The sequence below is a fragment of the Crocuta crocuta genome, unplaced genomic scaffold (genome assembly GCF_008692635.1).
Source record: "Crocuta crocuta isolate KB4526 unplaced genomic scaffold, BGI_CrCroc_1.0 scaffold26, whole genome shotgun sequence".
NCBI lineage: Eukaryota > Metazoa > Chordata > Mammalia > Carnivora > Hyaenidae > Crocuta > Crocuta crocuta.
The window spans coordinates 2,854,577-2,878,682 of record NW_027532249.1 but is presented as its reverse complement, the minus strand read 5'-3'; the positions used below and the strand labels follow the sequence as shown (position 1 = coordinate 2,878,682).

General features: G+C 41.4%; 1 protein-coding gene across 1 annotated transcript; it reads left to right on the top strand.

Moving 5' to 3' along the window:
* NAPG (NSF attachment protein gamma) lies at positions 1 to 23,706 on the top strand. Its single transcript, XM_077778107.1, has 12 exons — positions 1 to 183; positions 4,097 to 4,164; positions 6,133 to 6,217; positions 6,931 to 6,948; positions 7,596 to 7,626; positions 10,918 to 11,027; positions 11,145 to 11,211; positions 11,484 to 11,554; positions 17,168 to 17,246; positions 19,607 to 19,686; positions 20,246 to 20,375; positions 21,399 to 23,706. The coding sequence occupies exons 1-12, from the start codon at positions 128 to 130 to the stop codon at positions 21,537 to 21,539; spliced, it is 936 nt and encodes a 311-aa protein (XP_077634233.1). The 5' UTR covers positions 1 to 127; the 3' UTR covers positions 21,540 to 23,706.
* Positions 23,707 to 24,106: the final 400 nt, after the last annotated feature.

The following is a 24,106-nucleotide window of genomic DNA, read 5'->3' as shown; positions in this document are numbered from 1 at the left end:
CATTAGGCTTGAGCCCTACAGGCCCCCGTAGCAGCCGGGCTGCCGCGCCGTCCCGGCTGCCCCCTCGGCGTTCCCACGCCTGCTTAGCCGGGCTCTTGCCCTCCACGTCAGGGCCCGGACCTTCGAGATGGCGGCTCAGAAGATAAATGAGGGGCTGGAGCACCTAGCCAAAGCAGAGAAATAGTGAGTGAGAGACGTTACCGTGGGCCCCTGTCCCGGCGCTGGGCCCCTGCTCCACCGCCGCTCGCTCCTGGCACCTGGGAGTTGGAGGGAGGACGCGAGGGAGCGAGCGGGGCAGGCAGCGGCCTCCCGGGGGCTGCGGCCTGGGGCGGGGCCTGCTGCACCTCCGGAAGCGGACTTGGTCCCCCGGGCGGAAGTGGTCTCCTCTTTCTTCGGGGGTCTTTGGGTTGGAGGCTGCGCTGCTGCTTTTTGCTCGGGGCACTCCAGGACTCAGGAGACCGTCCTGGGCGTTGTAGTTTAGCAGCATCGGTGGCCTCTAGTTTCTAGATGCCTGCAACACCTTTCCTTCCCGTTCGAGACAACAAAACTGACCCCTCGGGAGATAGAATCGCCTTGTTGAAAACCAGCATTCTGAAAGACCCTGAGTTGGGAAGGGAGCTACCGACGTACCCTGAAAGTTACGCGATGGCCTCTTATGTCCCAATATATGGTTCCTGGGGGGTTGCGCTTCCTTTTAGTCATTTTATGTGTTCTTCCAGCTTCTAAGAAAGTACGTAGTGGGCATCCAACAAGTATTTGCGGACCTGAACTGATTCTGCCCAGTCAGTCAGTCCTTTGAACACTCCCGTCCTCCTCAGTGTCATTACTGCAACGAATTTTTGTCTAGCAGTTCTAGAGCATTAAAGTCTACGTGGTGCCTTGTGTCAGATGCTTCACGTAGCTAATCTGAGATCTTCACAACTTTGGATGTGCGGAATCTCATTTTACAGAAGAGGAGGTGAGACTCGGAGAAGCCTTATGATGACTTGCCCAAGGCTGCACAGTTGAAAGATGGCAGCGCCAGGTTTTGAACAGTGGAAAAATTCATGATCTTTCTTTCTGTTGTACCATATTACTGCTTCCAGGCTACGGTAGTGGAACTCTCCTGGGGCGGGAGATGCCCACAACAATCTTGCTTTTTAGTGAGAGCAAACGCAAAAGTGTCATTAGAACAGTGCATATAATAAGGACCATAATAAAGCTGTGTTAACTTTGCTTTGGTAGCATAGGGAGAGAAGTTTATTCTGTCTGGGGAAATTTAGGAAGATTTCCCAGAGGTGATTTTTGAGCAGAGCCTGGAAAATAAGAAATTTTTAAGCGGAAGGAAAATCCCGTGAGACAGAATCTGTGCACAGCCCTGAAAATATGCTGGGAGAATAGTTAATGTAGAGTAGCTGCAGTGCCCGAGGACGAGCGAGAGCAGAAAAGTTGGGGCCCGACTGTGAAGGGGCTGCCCTTCTGATGGTCCTGAACCTTAGCTCTTGTAGGGATCATATACCAAGGAGGATCCGTTTAGGTTTATTTTTGGCAAAAGAGGTGTGGCAGCAACATGGGGAATGGACAGGGACGGAGAAAAGTGAGAACTTTGACATATTCAGTAAGCAGACATCTGCAAAGTTGTCCTGTGTATCCGTCCCAGCCCCTGGGGTTAGTGAGGTCATGAAAAGTGGTCCTTTGCTCAGGAGCTTAGACTTCACAGGTGGGCATACAAGTCGACAGATGCGTAAAAATAAGATAGTAAGTGCTAGAATAGAGGTATGCAGTGGTTTCAGTGGATATACAAAGTAAGGAAATGTTAATATTCTCAGGGTGTGGGGAATGGAAGAGGAGAGCTGGCAGGAAAGGGGGCTGGGATTTCACTGTCAAGGATCCAAATGAAGGTAACAATGCAGGGGCAGGATTGGGTGACATCTGTCAGACAGAATTGGCAAGCTTTAATGACTCGACTGGAGTGAAAAGCTTGACTCTTCGGTTTTTGAGAGTTTGGAGAGATGAAATGGAAGAGAGATCTTCAGCTAAGATAGGGGATATTGAGGCATGAGTCTGATGGTTGGGATAGCACTGGGACAGGTAGGTGTTGGATTCAGGCTTGCTTGTTATGTTTGAAGTGCCTCCAGACAGTTGTCAGTAAATGACAGGAAAAATGGGCCAGGAGCTTAGGAGACAGATTTTGAGTTTTCTCTGTTTTCTAATGATAATATGGTTCAATATTGCCAAGTCTTAAATTTTTGCAATTTTAATTAATTACCTCAAGCAAATGGTGATTTTTTGGGTTTTGGTCCTATGAATATTGATCTGTTAGCATCAACAGAATTTCCTTATTGACTCCTCTTTTTTCTAACTCCTAAAAAGATTTTTTAGGGGTGCCTGGGTGGCTCGGTTAAGTGTCCGACTTCGGCTTAGGTCATGATCTCACAGTTCGTGGGTTCGAGCCCCGCATTGGGCCCTGTGCTGACAGCTAGCTCAGAGCCTGGAGCCTGTTTTAGATTCTGTGTCTCCCTCTCTCTCTGAGCCTCCCCTGCTCACGCTATCTCGCGCTCTCTGAGAAATAAATAAAACATTAAAAAAAAATAAACCAAGTGTTTAAAAAAAAATTATGTTAGTATACAGGATATAATGAACCCTTTAGGGTAGGGGTGAAGGATTAGAATTTTGTCTTATTGGAATTCTTCTCTAGTTTTGTGGGTTAGGCTGCAATTTAAGGATTTTATTTTTCTGAGCAATAATATTCTTGGTAAGTTTGAAAAATTGCTCACACATTTGGATCTTATAACAGTAAATACAAAAACACAAATGTTAAACACTTAATTGGCAAAAAGTATTGCTTAAAAATTAGGGCTCACAGAACGAACGTGTACTTCTGAGGGCTCTAGGGGATTCCCCTATCTTTCAGTTAGGGTGCTCCTTTGAAGCACCTTACAGTGTTCTGTGTAAGTAGACTTTCCTAATTGAATTGAAATTTAGAATCTAAGATGGCATTCACTTAGCAATTCTTATGCACACCCAAGTTTGATAGTCACTGAGATACTTTAAAGTGAGAGTCTGAGCTTATTTTAAAATAGAAAAGAAAGTATTGAAGAAAGGGCAAGTAAGGGAAGGAAATCAATCAAAATTGATGGTCCTTTGCTTTGGCATCTGAGGAACCAGTGGTGATCCTGGAACAGGTGATCCTGTTGTTTCATAACGTCCTCATCTTTCTCACTCTCCGTCCTGTTCACTGGTGCGAATTCTCAACCCGTGTTGCTGACTCCCTGTGTTGTTCCTCTGAGTGTTTGTCTTCTGTAGTCTTTCTGCTTACTGTCTAAGATCTCCCCAGCGGGTCTTAACCCAGGCCAGTGGTGTCGCCAGCAGATCTTACCTAGGCCCGGGGTGTGGCATAAGCCGGTGTGGCCCCTTGGTTAATATCTCTAGCCCCTCCAGAGCTTAGGTCTCCTGAACCCAGCTGCTTACTTGGTGCTGTGTTGCAGAGGGTCTCAAGCTTTAAAGCACCTCGCGGTTTGTTACACTCTGATTGCTGCTGCCAGCCCGGAGTCTCTGGTTCTGTAGGTCTGGGGCAGGAAGAGTTAGTATTTCTAGCACACTTTCTGGCTGGTCTGGGGACCACACACTGAGAATTTCTGCTGTATGTGGATGTTATACTGACATTTCAAAGGGAGGAAATCCACATCTATGATCGTGAAAGGGAAAATGGTGAGGTTGTATTTCATTGTGAATAAATTTGGGTGGAGGAGGTGGGCAAGAGGGGGACTTTGTACCTGGGCTCCCCCGTGTTGTTCTTGTTGTTTTTTTACGTTTTTTTTTTTTTTAATTTATTATTGAGAGACAGAGAGAGGCAGAGCATGAGTGGGGGAGGAGCAGAGAGAAGGGAGACACAAAATCTAAAGGAGTCTCCAGGTTCTGAGCTGCCAGCATAAAGTCCGACATGGGGCTCGAACTCACAAGCTGCAGTATCATGACCTGAGCCGAAGTCGGACACCCAACTGACTGAGCCACCCAGGCTCCCTGTTGCTGGTTTTTGAAATCACCTATAAAGTCATTAAAGCAGGGTTCTGATTTATACATGTGGTTGGTAACTTGTGTCTTCATTTTATTTTAGCCTGAAAACTGGTTTTTTAAAATGGAAGCCAGATTATGACAGTGCCGCTTCTGAATATGGAAAAGCAGGTATGTGAGACTGTCTGTTGTATTATAACCCCAACTTGTAATCCTAACAGAGGCTGGTAACTTCTCCTCGGGGAAGTACTTACACTTGATGCTGTCTGTAAGATTTTAATAGTTAAAAAAAAAAAAGCCCAAACCCTTGTTTTGTTTTCACTTGTTATTTTCAGGTATGTTGAGGACTGAGTGAGAGATCCCGTTCCCTGCAGCTCTCTCTCCTGACAGCAGTTGGATGGGGTTGGCTGTGCAAAGCTGCAGGGTTTTTGCATTGTTTGTATATGCTTGAACTTCAGTCAGTTGCTTGCTACTTCCAGGAGTTTTTTTTGCTGTATCTCTCTATTGTGCTTCCTATAATTGAATAAATATTTTTCTTAACTTTTTAAAAAACTTAGCCTTAATCTGAGTATATCTGCCAATCTTGTGTTTGGTTGGCATATGTTTTTTTAAGAGCCACACTGTTGAGATATACTGATACATGAAGTATTAAGCTGTATAAAATCTTTGAATAAATGTATCTGTACCTTAGATAAAAATGATCTGCAGTATGCAGCAGAGAGGGACTTTATCAAAAATCTAGCATTTAGTTATGGAATGATAGCTTTCAACATGTTTTGGATACAAAGCATAAGGCAGTTTTTGAAGTGCTCTGAATGCATTTGCAGTTGTGTTTCAGCCACAGGTCGGATCACGTTGGTTAGTCAAATGTAGAGCCCACCTATGGAAAGTGCTTTGGATAGACTTAAGTTTTAGTATATCACCAAAGAATAAAGAAATCCAGTAAATAAAAAACTAATGAGTCTTTAACACTTTCATTGAAATCCTGAGTAAATTCTATCTGTTGAATTATGCCCATTATTTATGTTATATTTAAAAGGAAAGTTATTCAGATCAAACCTCATGGGGATTCTGTGCAAGAATGCTTTTGTAACTGGAGGGCACGGTATTTTGCAAATCTCATGAGGGAAATTTAACACAGATTTGTTTTATACGCATCTGAGACCATGAGTTGCTTTCACAGATACGTATTTCAGGTCCTATTTTGCCATTAAATCATCCTTTGTTTCTTTAAGGGATTATACAAAATACATTCAATCAGTAGAATAGATTTTTAAAAAGCAAAATGTGCAAGTCCAGGGATGAAAATAGTTTGGTAGTTTGTTTGTTTTCAACATTTTATTGAAGAGAATTTTAAGAGTTTGATTTTAACAAATAATTTTTTAAAAACAGTATCCTTTGTTACTAATTTGTAAGCAATTGTTGGCAAGTTTTCCAAAGTCTGTAAGATTTTATTTTAGGGCCATTCCTAATTGTTTTGCTCTGATGATGATACTCTGTAACAGTAAGCAATATACTTTAGCTCTTTGGACAATAGAAATGTCATTTTCACAGAAACTTATGAACAGTGTAAAAGCTTTATTTAAAAGACATGCATTATTAATGTTTTGGGCATTTATGTAAAGATTGTGACATAAGGCGGGTTTATTACACAAATACTGAATGTGTTTATTGGTCTTCAGTTTCTAAATAATTTGAAAGATGGACTTGGCTGTAACTAAAGCACTGTTTTTATTATTAAATGTAAAACTGGTGAAGTCAGGTACTATCCTTTGTGACAGTATCCGCTACTTGGGAGTATTGATTTGACTGATGCGATTTTAGTTTCTCAAAGCTTAGGTGCTGGTGTTAAAAAGACTTGGTTTTGAGTGGAAGTAGCACGGATTTATCACCAGTAGTCTACAATTAAAAACAAAAAACAAAAAAACCCAAACTTTTGAAAGTACTTATAAGTTACTGGTTATCAAAAAAGTTGTAAGAAAATTGCTTTAATAAATACTGTTTTGTACAGCTTCTTAGGTATTTGATTAAAATAAATGTATTTTCTAATACTTTGCACCTGATGCAGATTTTAGTAATGATTCATTTGAAGTCTTTTAACAATGGATTAGAAAGTCTGTCTTTGTTGTTCTGTTTCAGCTGTTGCTTTTAAAAATGCCAAACAGTTTGAGCAAGCAAAAGATGCCTGCCTGCGAGAAGCTGTTGCTCACGAGAATAACAGGGCGTATCTTTTTCAGCCTTTACAGAGGAATTCAGCAGTTTGATGATTTGGACAAAAACTCGTTATTTTGTTAGAAGTTGGCTACATGTGGAGTCCAGTGGTATTAAATTAGAAAATGATTAGGAAAATTCTGCATTTTTTAGACTCTGAGGGAGCATTTACAGAGACTTCTCATAATGTTTACCCTGTTTTGCAGAACTGTAGTTGAGAGTTTATTTCTGTTGAATCTGGATTTCCTCGATGGTGGTTTTACTTGGGCTGAAGTGAGGGGAATACACAGGCGTGAAGGGTGAGGCAGGTAGTGGAAATGTATAAAATATAAAATAAGTATTTTTAAAATAGAGTCTTCCTTAGGTACTTGAAAAAAGATTAAGTAGTTGAGTAAATTTTCCTGAGGTATTTGAACATTTACTAAGTAAAAAGTGTCTGTTTTATCCCACTTTGAAATTGGCTGTAATAACTTGCATGTTAGTGACACTCTTCAGATAAATAGACCGTGGAAACAGCTTAAAAATCTATATAGTGCTGTCAGTGTTTTTGTGAATCATGTAGTTTTAAGAGACATCAACAGGCATAAAACGACTGCTTCATCTGTTTGTAGGATTTGTCTTTTGGAACCAACTGGGGCAGTTGACATTGTTTTTTTAAGTAGTAGATCTGTAGAAAGTGTTGATTTGGTTTTTTTCCTTAATTTTAACTTTGTTACATCCATTCAGTCTTTTTCATGCTGCCAAGTAAGTAAATATTTTCCATGTTTTCATGTATTTGTAGTTTGTGTTTTAAATGTTGCTGTTTTTCCATAGGTCAGTAAATTTTTCCTAAGTTATAAATCCATAAACAGTGAATTATTTTGTATTGATTTAGATAAAATCATCATTTCCATTTGTTTCGTTTTTTACCTGCCCCTTAGAAAAGAAGTCACTCCTAACTAAGATATACAGTGCTTAAGTTCAATTCACCAGATATTTCTAGGGCCATTTTCTTCAATGACCTATGAAAAAACAAGTAAGTTTTCCTCCCTTTTCCTTGATAGTTAATAGTACTTGTGGAGAGAAGGAGGCTTTCTCCTGCTTTCGTGGAGAGTACATACTTGTTTCAAAACTTGGATTTAGGTTTGTCAGAAAGTCCTTTAACCTTTCTGAGTTTTACTTAATTTTGCGTCTGCAGAATAAAATCCCTTTAACTCATATGTCTGTTGTTTCCAAGGCATTATTGCCCACAAAAATAAAAAGAAGGAAAAATTGTGTTACTAAAAGCCTAAAACAATATATAGTGCCTGAGCCAGTTTTAGGTGACCTCACTTCTCCTATGTGCGGTAGAAAGTTTCTCCTCCCCCTTATTTCATGAAGATGTCATCTGAGAACTTGTATTCTCTTTGCAGAGCTTATGAGCAAGCTGGCATGATGCTGAAGGTCAGTAATGTGTCACAACTGTTCTGTAGGTAAAATGAATTAACTACAAGGTGTTAAAGTAAATCTGTGTTGAGGTTGGAAAGTCTCCTTGCTGTAAGGTGAGAGGTGCTAAGATTTCATTTCCAAAATAATGCTAATTGGACCCAAGGGTACATTCTGTGTGTCTTAAGATAGGGAGTTTTAAAGGTGAATTTTAAGAGAAAACTTGATGGAGTAAACCAGGAACAACACATTTCTAAGCTTTGTAAGCAGGGGCTTGTTGATAAACAGGTTCTAAGCTTTGTAAGCAGGAGCTTGTTGATAAACAGATTCTAAGCTTTGTAAGCAGGGGCATGTTGATAAACAGCTCTGTGGGAGATTTCCCTACTCCTAAGAGCTTCAGGACATTTTAATGTAGTAAAAATTTACAAATACATGTTTTTTATTATTCTTGGGTTTTATTTCATTTTTATTTTTTAACTTTTTTAAATGTTGGGTTTATTTTTGAGAGAGAGACAGAGACGGAGTGCAAGTGGGAGAGGAGCAGAGAGAGAGAGAGAGAGAGAATCCGAAGCAGGCTCCGAGCTGTCAGCACAGAGAGAGAGAGACAGAATCCGAAGCAGGCTCTGAGCTGTCAGCACAGAGTCTGACAGGGAACTCGAACTCATGAACAGCAAGATGACCTGAGTCCAAGTCAGACGCTTAACGTACTGAGCCATCCAGGCGCCCCACTTTTGGGTTTTAGAAAGAAGAGTTTTGCTTGTTTTGTAAAAGCTGGCATTGAAGAGAACCTTATACTTAAGCTATTGCTATTTAATTCTGATTCTTGTTGAATGGAATAGTTGGCTAATGTGCCTGTGCAGCTTTTCATATTTCTGCCTCTTAAAAGCAGGTTGGCAATTAATATACTGTTGTGAGAAAAAACATGTTACTTTATGACACTTACTCAAAGCATGCAAAGTAGCAGTTGACATGGAACAATTTCCTTTCCATTTTTACGTTCCCTTATGGTAAAAGCTGTTTGAATTATGAAGCTTTGTTTTGAGAACTCCCGCTTTACTAAAACTTTTTTTTTAATCTCAATGACTTTTATAATCTTCACTTACTGATTTTTTTTTAAAGAATACATGCTCATTGTAGAACATTTAGAAACTGAAAACACCCAAAAATGTTAATGATGAGTTTAGTTTTTCTTTTCTTCTAGTTATTTTTTATGCACGTACATATCGTACTCTTTACATTTAACTTTTTCATGCAGATTTTCTAATGCCATTTAAGAAATTACTTTCAAAATATATACCAAGGGCTTTAAGAGTTTCCATAGCCTTTGACTCAGGAATTCCAGTGCTGTGACTCTGTTGTAAAGAAACAGATAGCAAAGATTTATGTGTAAAAATGTTTATTATATATTGCTTAAGAAAAATGGCATTTACCTAAATTTTTAATAATAAAATACTTAAATAAATTATGATACTTCCATGTGAGAAGCTGTTACGTAGCCATTGTAGTAAAGCTTTTCTGGATAAAACATGCAACCAGATTTGGTGATGCAGGTCAGGTTAGCAGCAGCAGTTTCTTAGCAACTAGAATTTCTCTTGTAGCCAAAGGAGCTGAGTGTCCGCCCTGACCTTGTGCTGTCCCAGGTCCCCCTGAGAAATAGAAAGCTCCCAGGTGGCTTGTGTCATCTCATTTGTGCCTATTATTAGGATACACTCTCTTAATACAGAAATGCTAGAGCACTGTAATTTATAATCCCCACAGCTTCAGTTTATATTGTAACAGCTGTGCGAAAACTTGAGTCTTCATCAGAAAATATTTTGACATCATTTCCGTTGCAGTAGTATTGTTTTAATTTGAGGATTTGAAGGCTCTGCTTTGAATGAAGGAAAAATAATCCTAGTAGATAGGGGAAGAGACAAGAGAAAATGCTTTCTGCCTGCTCTTGTATTTAAATTAAATGCCTTTGGACAGTCCTCAGCAGCATTAGGGGTCCTGAGCTACGTGGCCCGGTGTTAATTTTGTGGGTTAAAGCTTCCATCAGTCTGTCATACAGACCTTCATAAGGAAGTGGCAGGATGTGGAAGGAGGCAGAGTGGAAGACACCGCTTGTTAGAGAGAGCAGCCTCAGGTTCTGTCGTTGTACAGCTGTTAGATTTTATATCCTGTTTGCTCCGCAGAAGTGATAAGGTGACTAAGGCACACAAACCACTGAAAATAGGCATGTTTTTATTTTCCTCTTGATGATTTTGCCATGCTACACGAACATGGGGAAAAGTATAAAATAGTGTAACTTTTAGGAAGGCAGCCCATCCTTGTTTATTCCTTAGCTAAAGAAGAAAAAAGTTAGATTTGGATGTCAGTAAGAATGACACCAGCAGGTTTTGTATCCTAAAGAATTTGTCAACTTAGTGAGTGACTGAATAGGCAGATTTGAGAACAACCTGTGAGATGTCTGCATGGAGCCTACTTTGAGATCTAGGATGTCAGCCCTAAGTAGAATAATGCCATATAGACTTTATATCTAGCTTTTAAATGATTTTTCGTCTCTTTTTAAAAGAGTTTTGATTTGGAGATAATAGATGTAAGGAGCATAGGATGCTGAGAACTATGATCCCATAGCGAGGCACGGAGTTTACGTGTTGGTGGCACTCATCGTGAAAGAGAGCTGCAGACTCCAATGAGCCCAGAGCAGTGGGGACTGACTGACACTCAGGAGGCAGGCCTGGGCTTGTAGGACGGCGGGGAGCGCGGAGGGATGAGGCCACTGCAGGAGGTGCCACATCTCCCAGGATGTCTACTCAGCCCCAACCCGCTCCTGCCATGTGGGGGTGCAAGCCTGCTGATGCCAGAGCTTGTGAGACTTCTTTAAAATAGGAAGCTGTGAAACAGAACCTTTGTGAAAGTTTCTGATTTAAAACTACTGAATGGTTCAAGCTAGATGAACTTGGAAATGAGGTACAGCCCTTGAGCTGCCGGTTTGCAGCCTTTGGCATAGGCTTCACACGTAGTAGGGATACAGTAAGTGTTCAGAGAATTATAAATCCTACAAAACAGTCAAGAGCAAGGGTTTTGGTTTCTGCTGTTGTAGAGCTTTTCTGAAACCAAAGCACTGATGAACTCTGTAGAACTTAACAGATACATTTGTAGTTTGGCTAAACAAACTTGGGGGAGAGTAACCATGTGAAGGCATTTCATCTTAAATATATCTGTTGTTGTATGTTTTGAATTCTCTACTTTCATGAATTAAGAATAAAATGAATTTCCGATCGTTAATTTTGTGTTGAAGCTGATGCATATATCCTTTGCCTAAAGGAGATGCAGAAACTACCAGAAGCTGTTCAGCTGATCGAGAAAGCCAGCATGATGTATCTGGAAAACGGCACCCCTGACACGGCAGCCATGGCTTTGGAACGTGCTGGAAAGTGAGTGTGTAGAACACAGTCTCTGCATAGGAGCCATTGGCTTTTTATCTTAATAAAGACCTTATAAAAACAAGTTTTCTATTTCTCATAGGAGTCTAATTTTCTTGTCTCATATAGGCTTATAGAAAATGTAGATCCAGAAAAGGCTGTGCAGTTATATCAGCAGACAGCTAATGTGTTTGAAGTAAGTTTGAATTTTATTTTTTTCCTTAGAATGTTTAGGTTCATAATATGTAGGAAAATAGAGAAATGCAGTGACTGCTTTTCAGTTTTCCTGTGCTCACAATTGAACTGTAGTTTTTTACTAGACAGTTAATAAAATGGATTAACAGCTTTGGTGAATTCACCCTGCCCATTTTGATTGATTGTTATTACTTTTTAATCAAATAATTATTGAGAGGAAAAAAAGATTTTAGATTAAAGCAATCAACTGTCTCTTTTCTCTGATTCTTTCAGAATGAGGAACGCTTACGACAGGCAGTTGAATTACTAGGAAAAGCCTCCAGATTGCTGGTCCGAGGACGCAGGTAAGATTTCCAGAACTGTTCCTGTGTGTCCATGTAAACCTTCAGTCCACATTTGGAACCATTACATAATGTGGGGAATGGCTTGTTCATCTTTTTGGTGTAAGCCATAGGCACACCAGACTGCCTATTAGGAAGAGTAATGTCCGCAAAGGTGGAACATTGAATTAAATATTTAAAAAGCTGTTGTTTTTCTAAATCTGATGCCAAAATGTAGCATGCATTGTGATTTTGTTGGTTAAAACCTGGCTCAGCAGTGTGGGAGAGCAGTTGTCTTGATATGTTATTTGGTTGGGTTATAATGTGTTTCTCTTGAGAAAAAATAGCTATATAGGCATAAATAACAAGGTATCCTAAATGTTCACCCAAGGAAATTGACAGGTGCTTGACAGTGAAATATTGTCATTAAATAGGGTATTTATTTGCTTTTTTATTCTTTAAACATATGACTGAAGCCATAAATAGTTGGACCTCAGAAGCCTAGAATCCTATTGGATTTTCCTTTGTTTTTTATTAAATTTAAGCTTAGTAGACACTTTCTGTCATTAATAAAATTCTGTTTGCTGAGATGTTGTTTAGATCTATGTAAGATGAACACACTCGGAAAACTGTTAAGTCTGAATGTAGACAACCTCATTGAAATTTGCCCCTACTTCCCTCGTGACAGAAGAGACCCAAGATCTATTTTGTGAAGGAATCAAAAAACAAATGACTAAAGAATCTGTTGACCTTTTTCTGAGACTGAATTAAATGTTTTCTTCATGAAGACTGTATATTCTAAATTATAATTCAAACAGGTTTAAAGTAGCAGCAGAGTAAATTAATACAGAATTAGTAACTCTTGGCATGTTTTCATTTAGATACACTACTTTATAGGACCTTCTTTCATTGCTTTGGATTTTTTTGTTGGGCTAAATGGAATAGTATTTTTTATTGTGTTTTTAAATTAAGACTTCTGTATTAAACCATGAAGCAAAATTTAACTTATACATAAACCTTAGGTCATTGCATTTATTCATCTTAATTATCTTAGCTTCCTGGAAACCCAGAGAACTGGAATGCTAACTCTGGCAATTCTCAACTTATAAATGGTGGTAGAATAAGTTCGTGTTAGTCCCTGAAAGGGTTTCTTACAGAAACAGAGCTGTCTGATGGTCCTCCCCCCAGACCCCCAGAGCTTTCTTAGGGCCGGAGGCCCCTTAACCACTGAAGACCTCAGAAGTGAAGTTGGAGCTAGAGACAAAGTCAGGCCCATTCAGGGTAGGCATGCGCTCTGCTTCTGCCTCCCTGGGTGTTTCTGCTTTCACACCCGCTCCCCTGTTATCCAGATGGGGATTACCTAAAGCTGGGTTCTAGGGGGTAGAACAGGGAAGGATGTGGCCTGGAGGAGAGGTGGGGGAGGAGCTCCCCAAGAAGGCAGCTGAGCTGGAAAGCTCCGTTGTAGCCACCACCATTCTCAGAAGTTACTGGTCACTTGCAGCGGTGTGTAATGAGAACCATTATTCTAGACCAAGTACCAAGTTTTCTTCACAGTCATGGAAATTGGTATGGAAGTGCTGAGAAGGTGGACATTTATATATCTAGGGCAACCAGTACGTCTTCTATTTACTTCATGGCTGTTTTATTGCTTTTTTCTTCCTTTTTAGTAAAAGTGCATTGAAAAATTAATAGTATTTTATGCACTGTCTTGAACAAATATTTTGTGGGGATACTTTTTTTAAGTTGTATAAGGACATAAAGATTGATTTGAATTTATTCACAGGTGGTAAGGAATTTGATATTTTGAAAACTATCACTGTATGGATCGTGTGAAAGAGTTAGAAGTCAGCTGTCACGGTACTGCCATCAGGAATTTCAGTAGTACAGGGTGAGAAAAACCTGGAGGATCTATATTAAAAGAAAGATAACTGCAAGAATTTATATGATACTTTGAGTATTTTGAATATATATTTTAATTATAATCTGAACTAGGACTGTCAGTTGTCTAAGAGAACTAAAACAGTAATTTTATACATTTATACAAATAGCATCAGATATTTTGTGTTTGTTACACTTAAATATTTTCTTACATTAGTGCGATTCTGTAACAATTAACCTTAACTTAACAATAGTTTCTATCTTAGTATAGCAACATTAAATAGCTTGTTTAATAATGTTGGCATTCATCTCCTGCTCTTCCCTCATTTCTGGAGAGCCATAATTCGGAAGTGAGTCAGAGTTTGTTTAGGTTGCATCTGAGGCCTTAAATCAGTCCACACCAGTGCCCGTGTTCCCTCCCTGAAAAGGCCTTTCCAGTTGGTCTGACTTAGCAGATCATTCCCATGCCTTCCAGGGATGTTCTGAGGCAGCTGAGCTGGTTGGCAATACTGTGTAGTTGGTGCTCAGTGAACCAAAACCAGAGTGCTCTCCAGAGCTTTGTCCTGATTCTCAGTGAGGAGGGGAATCTGACTTCTGTGTCATTTAAGCACCCCCACCATGACCTGACCCCCCACTTGTCAGGCTGTCTCTCAGACTCTCACCTGGTGGCTGAGACAGTCACTAGATTCTAAACACAGGGAGAGCTGGGCGTGTGTATGTGGGGTAGGTAGGTACTAGTTGGTCGTAATTACTAGTTTCCTGTCTTTGTCTTGTCCTTTCTGTTGTGATGCCAAGGTTTATTAGAGTGATGATAAGCTTGGTTGGCAATATGAATTGGCTAAAAAGTTTTGTAGGTAGTTAAAAATACGTTCTGGATTTCAGGAGGCCATGGAGGTGTTTTGAGTCATTGTGAGGGAGATGTCCACTGAAAACTGGGTTGAGTGAAGTCCTGTGACAGTTTCCTGTCATATGCACCTAATTTTTGTGGGGCTTACATTTTATTTTATTTTTGAATTATGGGAAGATCAAAAACAGTTTATTCTCTTTTCAGCAAAACCGATACATTTTATTGTGTTAGGAGTACCTCTGTGTTCCAGTATAATAAGTTATGAATAACTTCCAGATACATTTGAAAACAGTTGGCTTTATGTATCAGTTTCATGGACTTTTAGCCAAGTTAATCATTTTTTTAAATCACGTATAAATAAACAGTATTTCTCTTAGATGGCTGTTTTGCTAAATAGCTGTGAGCACATGGAAATGCTGTCTTTTTTTTTTTTTTTTTTGCCAAGGAAGTAGAGTCGTGTGAAGAATACAGCCTTTATTGTTAAATATATGAAAAACTTAAAACGTTAAGATTCCTACTAGAATGGTATAATTGGGTATGATGTTCACTAAATGTCCTGATGTAATATGTTTTATAAAACAGGATCTGGGATAAGCTCATGGTCATAATTACAAATGATACAGATGTATGTTATCCACTATATTAATTTCCTTTTCTGTATGACAAATAACAAATCTAGCAGCTTAAAACAACACTCACTCATTGTCTCATAGTTCTGCAGGTTAGAAGTCCAGGCCAGTATAGCCGGGTCCTGTCCTCAGGGTCTCACTAGGCAGGAGTCAGGTGTCCAGTATGGCTGTGAAGTCATTCCAGGCTCACTGGCTGTTGGCAGGATTCCTTTCCTGGTAGCCATAGGATGCACACTCATATTTTCTTGTTAGTTGTTGGCTAGGGGCAGTTCTTATCTTTAGAGGTGGGCAACCCATAGTTGCTTGGCATGTGTCCTCTAGATGTTTTACAAGATAGTAGTTTTGTGGCTTCTTCAAGGGTGGTGAGAGCATGTCTCTTGACTTCCAATCTCTGACCTTTCAAGAGCTCGTCTGATTAGATCAGGCCCATCCAGACCATCTCTGCTTTACTCACTCAGTTGATTAGTATCCTCATAAGAGTGAGTTCCATCATGGGGCGCCTGGGTGGTTAGTCAGTTAAGCGTCCGACTTTCGCTTAGGTCATGATCTCGCGGTTTGTGGGTTCGAGCCCCGCGTCGGGCTCTGTGCTGACAGCCAGCTCAGAGCCTGGAGCCTGTTTCGGAGTCTGTGTCTCCCTCTCTCTCTGTCCCTCCCCTGCTCACGCTGTCTCTCTCTCTCTCTCTCTCTCTCTCTCTCCTAGAAATAAATAAAAATATAAAAAAAATAAAAAGTGAGTTCCATCATATTCAGAAGTCATGCCCACATTCAAGGGGAGACTATACAAGAATGTATATAAGGAGCAAGAATCTTGGGGAACAGTCTTAGAATTCTGCTACCATGTGCAACTTATAAACCGGCTTTGTTCCCCAAATTTATCAAGTTGGTCTTTAGAAATTCAGAATGCACTTCTTCAGTGAGCCTTATTATTTTTTAAATATAATTTATTGTCAAATTGGCTGTCATACAGTGTGTAAAGTGTGCTCTTGGTGTTTGAGGTAGTTTCCCGTGGTATATCGCTTACATACAACACCCAGTGCTCATCCCGACAAGTGCCCTTTATTGTCTGAGGCAGTAAGTTGCCAGGGGACCACCCACAGAAATTCAGTTTAATTCATATGACTTAAACTGTGCCATACTGTGTGTGTGTGGTATGTGCACGTGTATGCGACTCGCCTGTTCAGGCATAATTTTAAAATTATCTTTTTAAAAGATAATTGTTAACATTTTTATATTTTAATTTGCATTGTGAAACAGCTCTTTGCCTCTGCATTCAAACAGTGCAGACAGCTTGTCCTTTTGGCTTTTGGGGTGAGAGAGACAGGTGAGGCCTGCACACTTTCTTCAGCCACAGGTTAGATGCCAGGTAGGGAGTCTTGGGACGGGGGTGTGACACGCCTGTACAAAGAGGTGAGGGTGTGCTGGGATTGAGGCTGCGGAGTAGGAGGGCGAGGGCCATGGAGGATTCTGGGGAACAGTGTTAGCAATGCTTTTCCTCTTCATCCTGCCATCTGAGTGGGATGGAAGAAAAGGAAAATGGGGAGAGGTCACTGAAACCGGTGAATGTTGAGGATGAAAGGGACTTTTTTTCTGGCTTACTGAGCAACAGTGGAGCGTGTGGTGGTGAGGACTGAGTTGGGGAAGGAACTCCCCAGGTGTGAGGCACGGCCCTCACGGTGTCTAGATGGTCTTAGTGGAAGGAAAGAACTCTGGGATGATGAAATCAGGGCTAGTCTAATACTTTTCACGGAAGATCACAGAGCAGTTTGTTGAATTGGATAGATGCTTATTAATGGATGATCCTTACCAGACTTAAACTTTTCTGATTAAAGTATCTTCTCCTTAAGTTCTGCTTTTTGTCTGTCTGCTTAATGCCTGAAACAGCCATTGGGAGCATTTAAAAGAGCCTGGGTGGCTCAGTTGGTTAAGCATCTGACTTCAGCTCAGATCATGCTCTCACGGGTTGTGAGTTCAAGCCCCACATCGGGCTCTGTGCTGACAGCTCAGAGCCTGGAACCTGCTTTGGATTCTTTATCTCCCTGTATCTCTGCCCCTCCCCAGCTTGTGCTCTCTCTCTGTCTCTCTCTCTCTCACACACACACACACACACACACACACACGCAAAAACAATAAGCAGATGTGGAGAGCTCATAGAAACTGGGTTACTGAGCTACAAATACCTTATGCATTATTTTTGCTAAACTGTGTACTATCAAATACAAAGGTGATCTCCACTTGAGGTCATTTAGAGCTGCCTTGTTTGACATTTCTTTGTTTTGTCTTTAGGTTTGATGAGGCAGCACTTTCTATTCAGAAAGAAAAAAATATTTATAAGGAGATTGAGAATTATCCAACTTGTTATAAGGTATGATTTGAAAGTGCTTATTTTTGGCTTTATATTTGTTAATTTTTCATATTGCCATAACTTTGTACCTAAGACTGGATTCCATGGGTATTTTTAAAAATAATTTTGGCCAAGATGGAGTAAGCCCCCTNAGCCCCACATCGGGCTCTGTGCTGACAGCTCAGAGCCTGGAACCTGCTTTGGATTCTTTATCTCCCTGTATCTCTGCCCCTCCCCAGCTTGTGCTCTCTCTCTGTCTCTCTCTCTCTCACACACACACACACACACACACACACACGCAAAAACAATAAGCAGATGTGGAGAGCTCATAGAAACTGGGTTACTGAGCTACAAATACCTTATGCATTATTTTTGCTAAACTGTGTACTATCAAATACAAAGGTGATCTCCACTTGAGGTCATTTAGAGCTGCCTTGTTTGACATTTCTTTGTTTTGTCTTTAGGTTTGATGAGGCAGCACTTTCTATTCAGAAAGAAAAAAATATTTATAAGGAGATTGAGAATTATCCAACTTGTTATAAGGTATGATTTGAAAGTGCTTATTTTTGGCTTTATATTTGTTAATTTTTCATATTGCCATAACTTTGTACCTAAGACTGGATTCCATGGGTATTTTTAAAAATAATTTTGGCCAAGATGGAGTAAGCCCCCTACAGTCTGTCTCTCCTGCTGATTACAACTGAAACTTCTGGACAAAATATAAAAATTCCTGGACTCTGAAAAATAAAAGCATGGGTAAGTAAACACTTGGACAAGCAGACAGTACAGGAGAGGGTTTCCGGCGTTTTCCCTGTTCCTCTTGTGGCACTGCCTGAGAGAGGCTCCCAGCCCTGGAGCTCCAGCAGCTAAAACAAACCCAACTACCCCATGCTTCTAACTGGAAGGACCCCTCTACCGCATGTTTCTCCCTTGTCTTTGCTCTGAGGGTAAGCCCTAGTCATGGAGCAATGGCTCTGATGATGGTGCATGCAGATAAAACACCCAAGAGGCTTATTAGTCTCTTTGGCCAGAGGAGCTGGAACAAGGAGCTAAGAGCAAGGTGGAACGCCCAGGAAGGCGGTGAAGGGAATCCCCTAAGTGTGGGTCTGAGCAGGCGCCCACACAAGTCCTGGGTTTATTCTCCAGCTCTGCCTTGGCTGCACAGACCCAGAGCAGCAGAGCGTAGGCTTCGGAGCTGAAGTAAGATTTGACCACTGTCCAGGGCTCACAGCACCCTGGCAGGGCTCTTGCTTGGGGCCGAGCCGCAGCAGCAGGGCAGAGGAGCTGAAGACCAGGGCCGCTGCCCCCCAGACCAGACGGAACCTGTAGCCTGAGCCTGCCTGCGCTACTACCTGCTGGAAACATCCACGCTCTTCTGAGAATTATAGGAGAGTCTATGCAGCATAACATCTACGGTGTCCAGGATACAGTCCCGAAGTGCTCCACACATAAGGAGCCAGGAAGTAGGGCCAGTTTTCAAGAGAAGACAACGGATGCCCACCCAGAGGTGCCCCAGATGTTGGAATTACCAGGTCACAACTTCAGAACTTTGAAGCAGCTGTTGCAACTAGTCCATGAGGTAGAAAGGCAAACAGATGAATAGACAAAAGGACCCTTCGTTTATTCTTTCTTTCTTCTTTTTCCTTCCTTCCTCCCTCCCTTCCTTCCATGAACTAAATGAGAATTTTGGAACTAAAAAAGCAATGTCTGCAGTTAATACTGTATGAACTTAATCTGATAATGGAGGTGATAAAAGATACAGCGAAGTTAAAGATGGATCAATAAAAGTTGCCTGAAAAATGGAGAGAAAAGATTAAAAAACCCTTTTTGAGGAGCTTATTCTACCAATAAGATCTTATCAGTTATATCTTTGGTCTTACTAATGGTTTTGTTGGCATATAGATAGTATTGTTCCTATTATCTAAAGTTTTTACTCGTTCATTCATCTTTGTCGGACTATCTAAGAATTCCAGAGTATTATTGTTGACTCACGGATCCCCCCCCTCCTTTTCATTCCTTTTTCAAGATTGAACCTATGTAGATATTTAAGAGACGTTTTCTTTACAGTGTGTAGTGATGGTGTCCTAAGTTGTGTTACTCAGTGTGGCCCTCAGACTGGCAGTGTTGGGGCACCTGGGAACAGGATTGTAGGCTTGCCTCAGTGTCCCTAAATCCGTCTTCATTTAGCAAGACCCCACGTAGCTCGTGTGCACAGTAGAGTTTGACTGTCTGCTGTTGCATGTTTTCCCTCACATGTCCTGTGGAAGCTGCTAAGAATTTGTAAGTCTCTGTATGACTCTCAAAGTCAAATTTCAGATGTCAGGGGATTGACTTTGCTAAACAGATGTAAATTTGGACCATAATCCCCTCTTCTGTTTTAGAAAACGATTGCTCAAGTCTTAGTTCACTTGCACAGGAGTGACTACGTGGCCGCAGAGAGGTGCGTCAGGGAGAGCTACAGGTGAGGCGCTGGCCGCACCGTCCGCACGTGCGGTGTTAACGTTTTAAGGTTTGTGGTCCTCCAGGTCAGGTCACTGCTTAGCAGCTATTCTTGGCCATGAAGCTGTTTTTGGTTTTTAATAAATTTCGTAGTGGTGGGAGGACTTCCCTTCCGTTTCAGCGGGATTTTGACAAGTTGGGATCTTTCCTATGCTTTTCTCCTGGGGATTTAGTGGGAGTGAATGAGTTGAATGATTTTCTGTTTGCCTTCTAAGAAATAAAGAACAACAACAACAACAACAAAGGAGTAAAGAAATGTTCTCAGATTGTATGTTACAGGAGGATCCTTTCTTGTTGAAGCTAGTTCAAATGAGTGGTCTCAGTCTGGGCATTGCTGGCATTTTGGGGTGCATAATTCCGTGCTGTCGGGCCTGTCCTGTGCATTGTGGGGTGTGCGAGGCATCCCAGGCCTCTACCCACCTGTTAACAAAAATGTCTCCAGATATTGCCAAACGTTTGCAGAACGAGGGGGCAGAATGGGGGGGAGACAGGTGGAGACGTGTGACTCCTGCTCGCTGCAGCATTCCAGGGTTCAGCGGGAGTGAAGACTGCGCCGCACTGGAGCAGCTCCTTGAAGGCTATGACCAGCAAGACCAAGACCAGGTGTCGGAGGTCTGCAACTCACCCCTTTTCAAGTACATGGACAATGATGTAAGTGGCCTCTTTTCTTTCCCCTTTAAAAGTGGAGGCTTCTAGCGAGATAGTTTTTCTCCTATGGGTGTGTGAGATATGCCCCCTCTAGTTTTCACCTCCAGCTACTGCTCAAAAAAGAAGGTGGCATTTGCACTGAATTTCACTGTAGGCTTAGACTTTCCATGTCAGCCATGTGGGTTTACAGCTGTTTATCTGGCCTTCTAACTGTTGACTCTATGTCTGTTTTTTAATTGGGCTCCATATCTCACTTTGCCGACTGTCTGTTGGCCTCTATAGGTTGCTTAGTTTGAGTTTCTTTTAGGCTTCACTGAAAGGCTCCTCAGGTAGTGGCCTTTGTAATTCAGTGGACTTGCTGGAGGCCCACTTCTGTGACAGCTGGATGTGTGATGGTGGGTATTAATGAACTCTGTAAGCCTCACTTAACTTAATCTGTAAGAACGGAGCAGCTGGTCCCTGTCTTGCCCGCTTGTCTTGAAGAATAGACTGGTTTGCATTTGAGAAACAGCTTCGTACAGCGCCGTGTACAGAACATGAGCCGTGTCTGGGGGTCTCCCTTGTGTGTTTCCCTTTTCAGTAGATTTATGAGCCCCTGTTGATTTGATTTGGTATTAGATCAGCTGAAGACCTTCAGTTTTCTGTAATGATGTATATAGAGGAACTGTTTTTTTCTTGATAGATTCTCACACAAGCTTATGTAAGTTTATTTTTTAAGAATTTGTCCGTAGCTTAACTTTGTAGGTAACTGCAAGCATTACTTTACTTAGCGTGTCCCGATGATCTCAGGCTCCTAGGTGTGGCATAGAACTGCTATTTCTACCACTTGCATACCTGTCACGTCATGGTCTTGAGCCATCTGATGGCAGAGCAGTGTCGACTTGTGGTTGTTCTTCCATCTAAAAGGTAGCATGGGTTCTCCTGAGGCCAAGAACTCAGCTGTCTCCTGTAGAGGACTACTGCTGACATGTGGCAGGTTGAGATTCTGGCTGTCCAGCTCCTGAGAACATGCTTTGTCCTTGACAGTATGCTAAGCTGGGCCTGAGTTTGGTGGTTCCAGGAGGGGGAATCAAGAAGAAATCTGCAACACCACAGGCCAAGTCTGAAGGCGCCGCTGCCCCCGCCGCTGAGGAAGATGAGGACGAGTATGCGGGAGGCCTGTGCTAGGGCCTTGCTCTGCGGAAAGGAAGAGAAATTCCTGACGTGCCGCTCACGGACTTGGACCTTGTCTAAGGGGATCTAGACTTCGCTGCAGTCCTGGTTTTGAAAATGCTAATAAAGACTCATTTTTATTCCTCATTTCTCTAAGTCACCCATTGAACCCACTACCTGAAAACATTTTTTTTTCTTTCCATAAGAGCCTTTCTAAGACACCCGGCAAGAATGAACAGGCAAATGTATTGTCACATTTTAATACAGTTGATTTTTAAATTTGCAAGCCACAAAGGATGTTCTAAACAAAAGGGACAGTAAGCATAGAAATTCTTTTCTCCTGGGCTTTTAAAATTTATTGTTAGAGAGTTTTCTTTGTGTTTTATTTAGTAATTGCTGCTAAAAATGAAGTTTACTGGTTCAACAAGGTAGTATTTTAAACTTTGGTTTTGAAAAGGAAATTTATTCCCAGTGATATTAGATACATTTAAATTATTAAATCTTTAAAATTTTTCAGAGGCAAGACTGGTACAGGATGCTATTTTGAGCCTTACAATATTGTTTAGCCCAATGAAAGATACATTTAAGGTCTTACATGTAAATGGAATCTTTTGAAAGTATATTTAACTCCTCTTTGAAGTACATTTTTCCCCCTAAAAAAACATAGCGGCTCTCCCCAAATCCACTTGGTTTTGACTAAATGGTAACGAATGAGGACTGTTTTATGCATTCTAATTCCATCAATCTAGAACATTTCTTCCCTCCCAAATAATTTTCGATTCACTTAGAGCTGTAACAGGACAGTAACTTGACGTGGAGAATGCCGCATGCCATGGACATTTAGCTGAGAGGGCAGAATTGTTTCTGAAGTGCTCCTGTTTAAAGGACTGACCACTGCCAGCAGTTTAGTCCTGGTGGGTATTCCTAAAAGATGATTTTTGAAGCATTCCTTTTTCACCTGTGTGGCTTGGCCCTATCTCCGAATCTGCTGAGTGGAAAGAGGCCCCGCTCAGCAGCAGGGCGCATTCTGCGGGCAGATGCCACCCAGGGTGGTTTCCCATCCCCGCGTCCTGTGTCCTCCCGGAGCCGGGCCTTATGGAGTGCAGTGTGTGACTGTTCGCTGCTCCCTGAAGACCCGGGGGCCCAGGGCCGATCCGTCATGAGGAGTGCTGTTTAGCCCTGGTTGCCTCCGAGGGATAGGAGGGTGTACTCAGGACGGTATCTTCATGTGGCAGGTGCTCTTGGGTGGGGAGTGGGCGGGGAGAAATACTGACTGAAGCTCCAATTTAAAACATTAACAAATACAGCGTTTGGATTCCCCAAGTTCCCTCCACAGTTGTGGTAGCAGCCCATTTCCACTAGTTCTGTGCAGATTAGCTTGGAACAGTCACAGTAAAGCTGCATTGAGATATTTGTACCTGAATGACACACTGATACTTCCAGGATCCCGCCTTCGCTGCTGTGCCCTTTGGATCTAGTCGGAAACTTCAGGAATCTCATGTTCATGCTCTTGTGAACTAAGCAACCATCTGTCTAAACAGATTCGGCAGCACTTGAAAGATATTTTGGACCGTTTGTTTGAAGACTATATTAGCCATTGCAGCCTTGGAAAAATTGGTCACTTTTACATTCTAAAACCGAGGAGTGATTCAGCGCATTCGGTATCAGCAGGGCAGCTGACCCTAAACAACATAAAAGGCTCTGTTTTTTCCAAGTGCAGCCTCTCTCCCCCTCCCTGTCCACGCCTAGGGGCTCACGTGCAGGACTTGGGGCTACGGTGTCCAGGAAAGAGCCCTTGCTCCATCGTCACGTATTTTGTTTTTCCACGCACAGAAGTCTTTATCCCGAGTGTGGACAGAAGTGGGAAACATGTGTTTACAGCAGGAAACACTTTTCCAGAGCTCGTGTCCTCCCGTTTACCAAAGTGGAAGTCTGCATGAGTATGCTCAGAATTGAATACTCAATGTTCTATTATATTGTAAGTGAAGTCAATCTACAATTATATTTAATATATTGAATTTATTTGTACATATGCAAAGTATGTATGGTATTTGTGTATGGAATCTGCTTCCTCCCTATTTTTTCCAGTTCTTTGATGAGTAAATATTGAATGTGTTGTTATGGAAATGTAGATTATTGCTTCTATAGGAAGATAATTATGAAAATAAAATCTGAAACTATGTATGATTATTTTTGTTACTCATTTTGCTTATTTCCTTTTTTTTCCAAAGACACATTCTCATGTGATTGCAACTATGTTTATATAAGAACAGTATTTTGTTATGTCATATATTCTGTTCGTTGGGAGTTAGTTAAGTACCTTTAGGAGTTACGTTAAACTATTTGAGTTTTTAAAATACTGATCATCCACTTACTGCAGTGCTGTACTATTTGCTACTTGATGAGGTAGAAGACTTCAATACGTCTTCCAAGAGAATAATTCTTTCATTAAGGAAGGTGGTGGAAGTCAAGTGCATCACTTCTGGGACAGACCTCTTAATGCTGGAGGAACACTGTGAAGTTCCCATTCCTCTGCCACTCAGATCCAGAATGCTCCCTTGTCCCCCCGGAGAGCGGAAGCT

Excerpts from the sequence above, each read along its gene's own strand:
- NAPG (XM_077778107.1), top strand. The coding sequence starts at position 128 with ATGGCGGCTCAGAAGATAAATGAGGGGCTGGAGCACCTAGCCAAAGCA. Across the intron at positions 7,627-10,917 it reads AAGCTGGCATGATGCTGAAG|GAGATGCAGAAACTACCAGA; the intron begins GTCAGTAATGTG and ends CTTTGCCTAAAG. Across the intron at positions 19,687-20,245 it reads TGCGTCAGGGAGAGCTACAG|CATTCCAGGGTTCAGCGGGA; the intron begins GTGAGGCGCTGG and ends TGCTCGCTGCAG.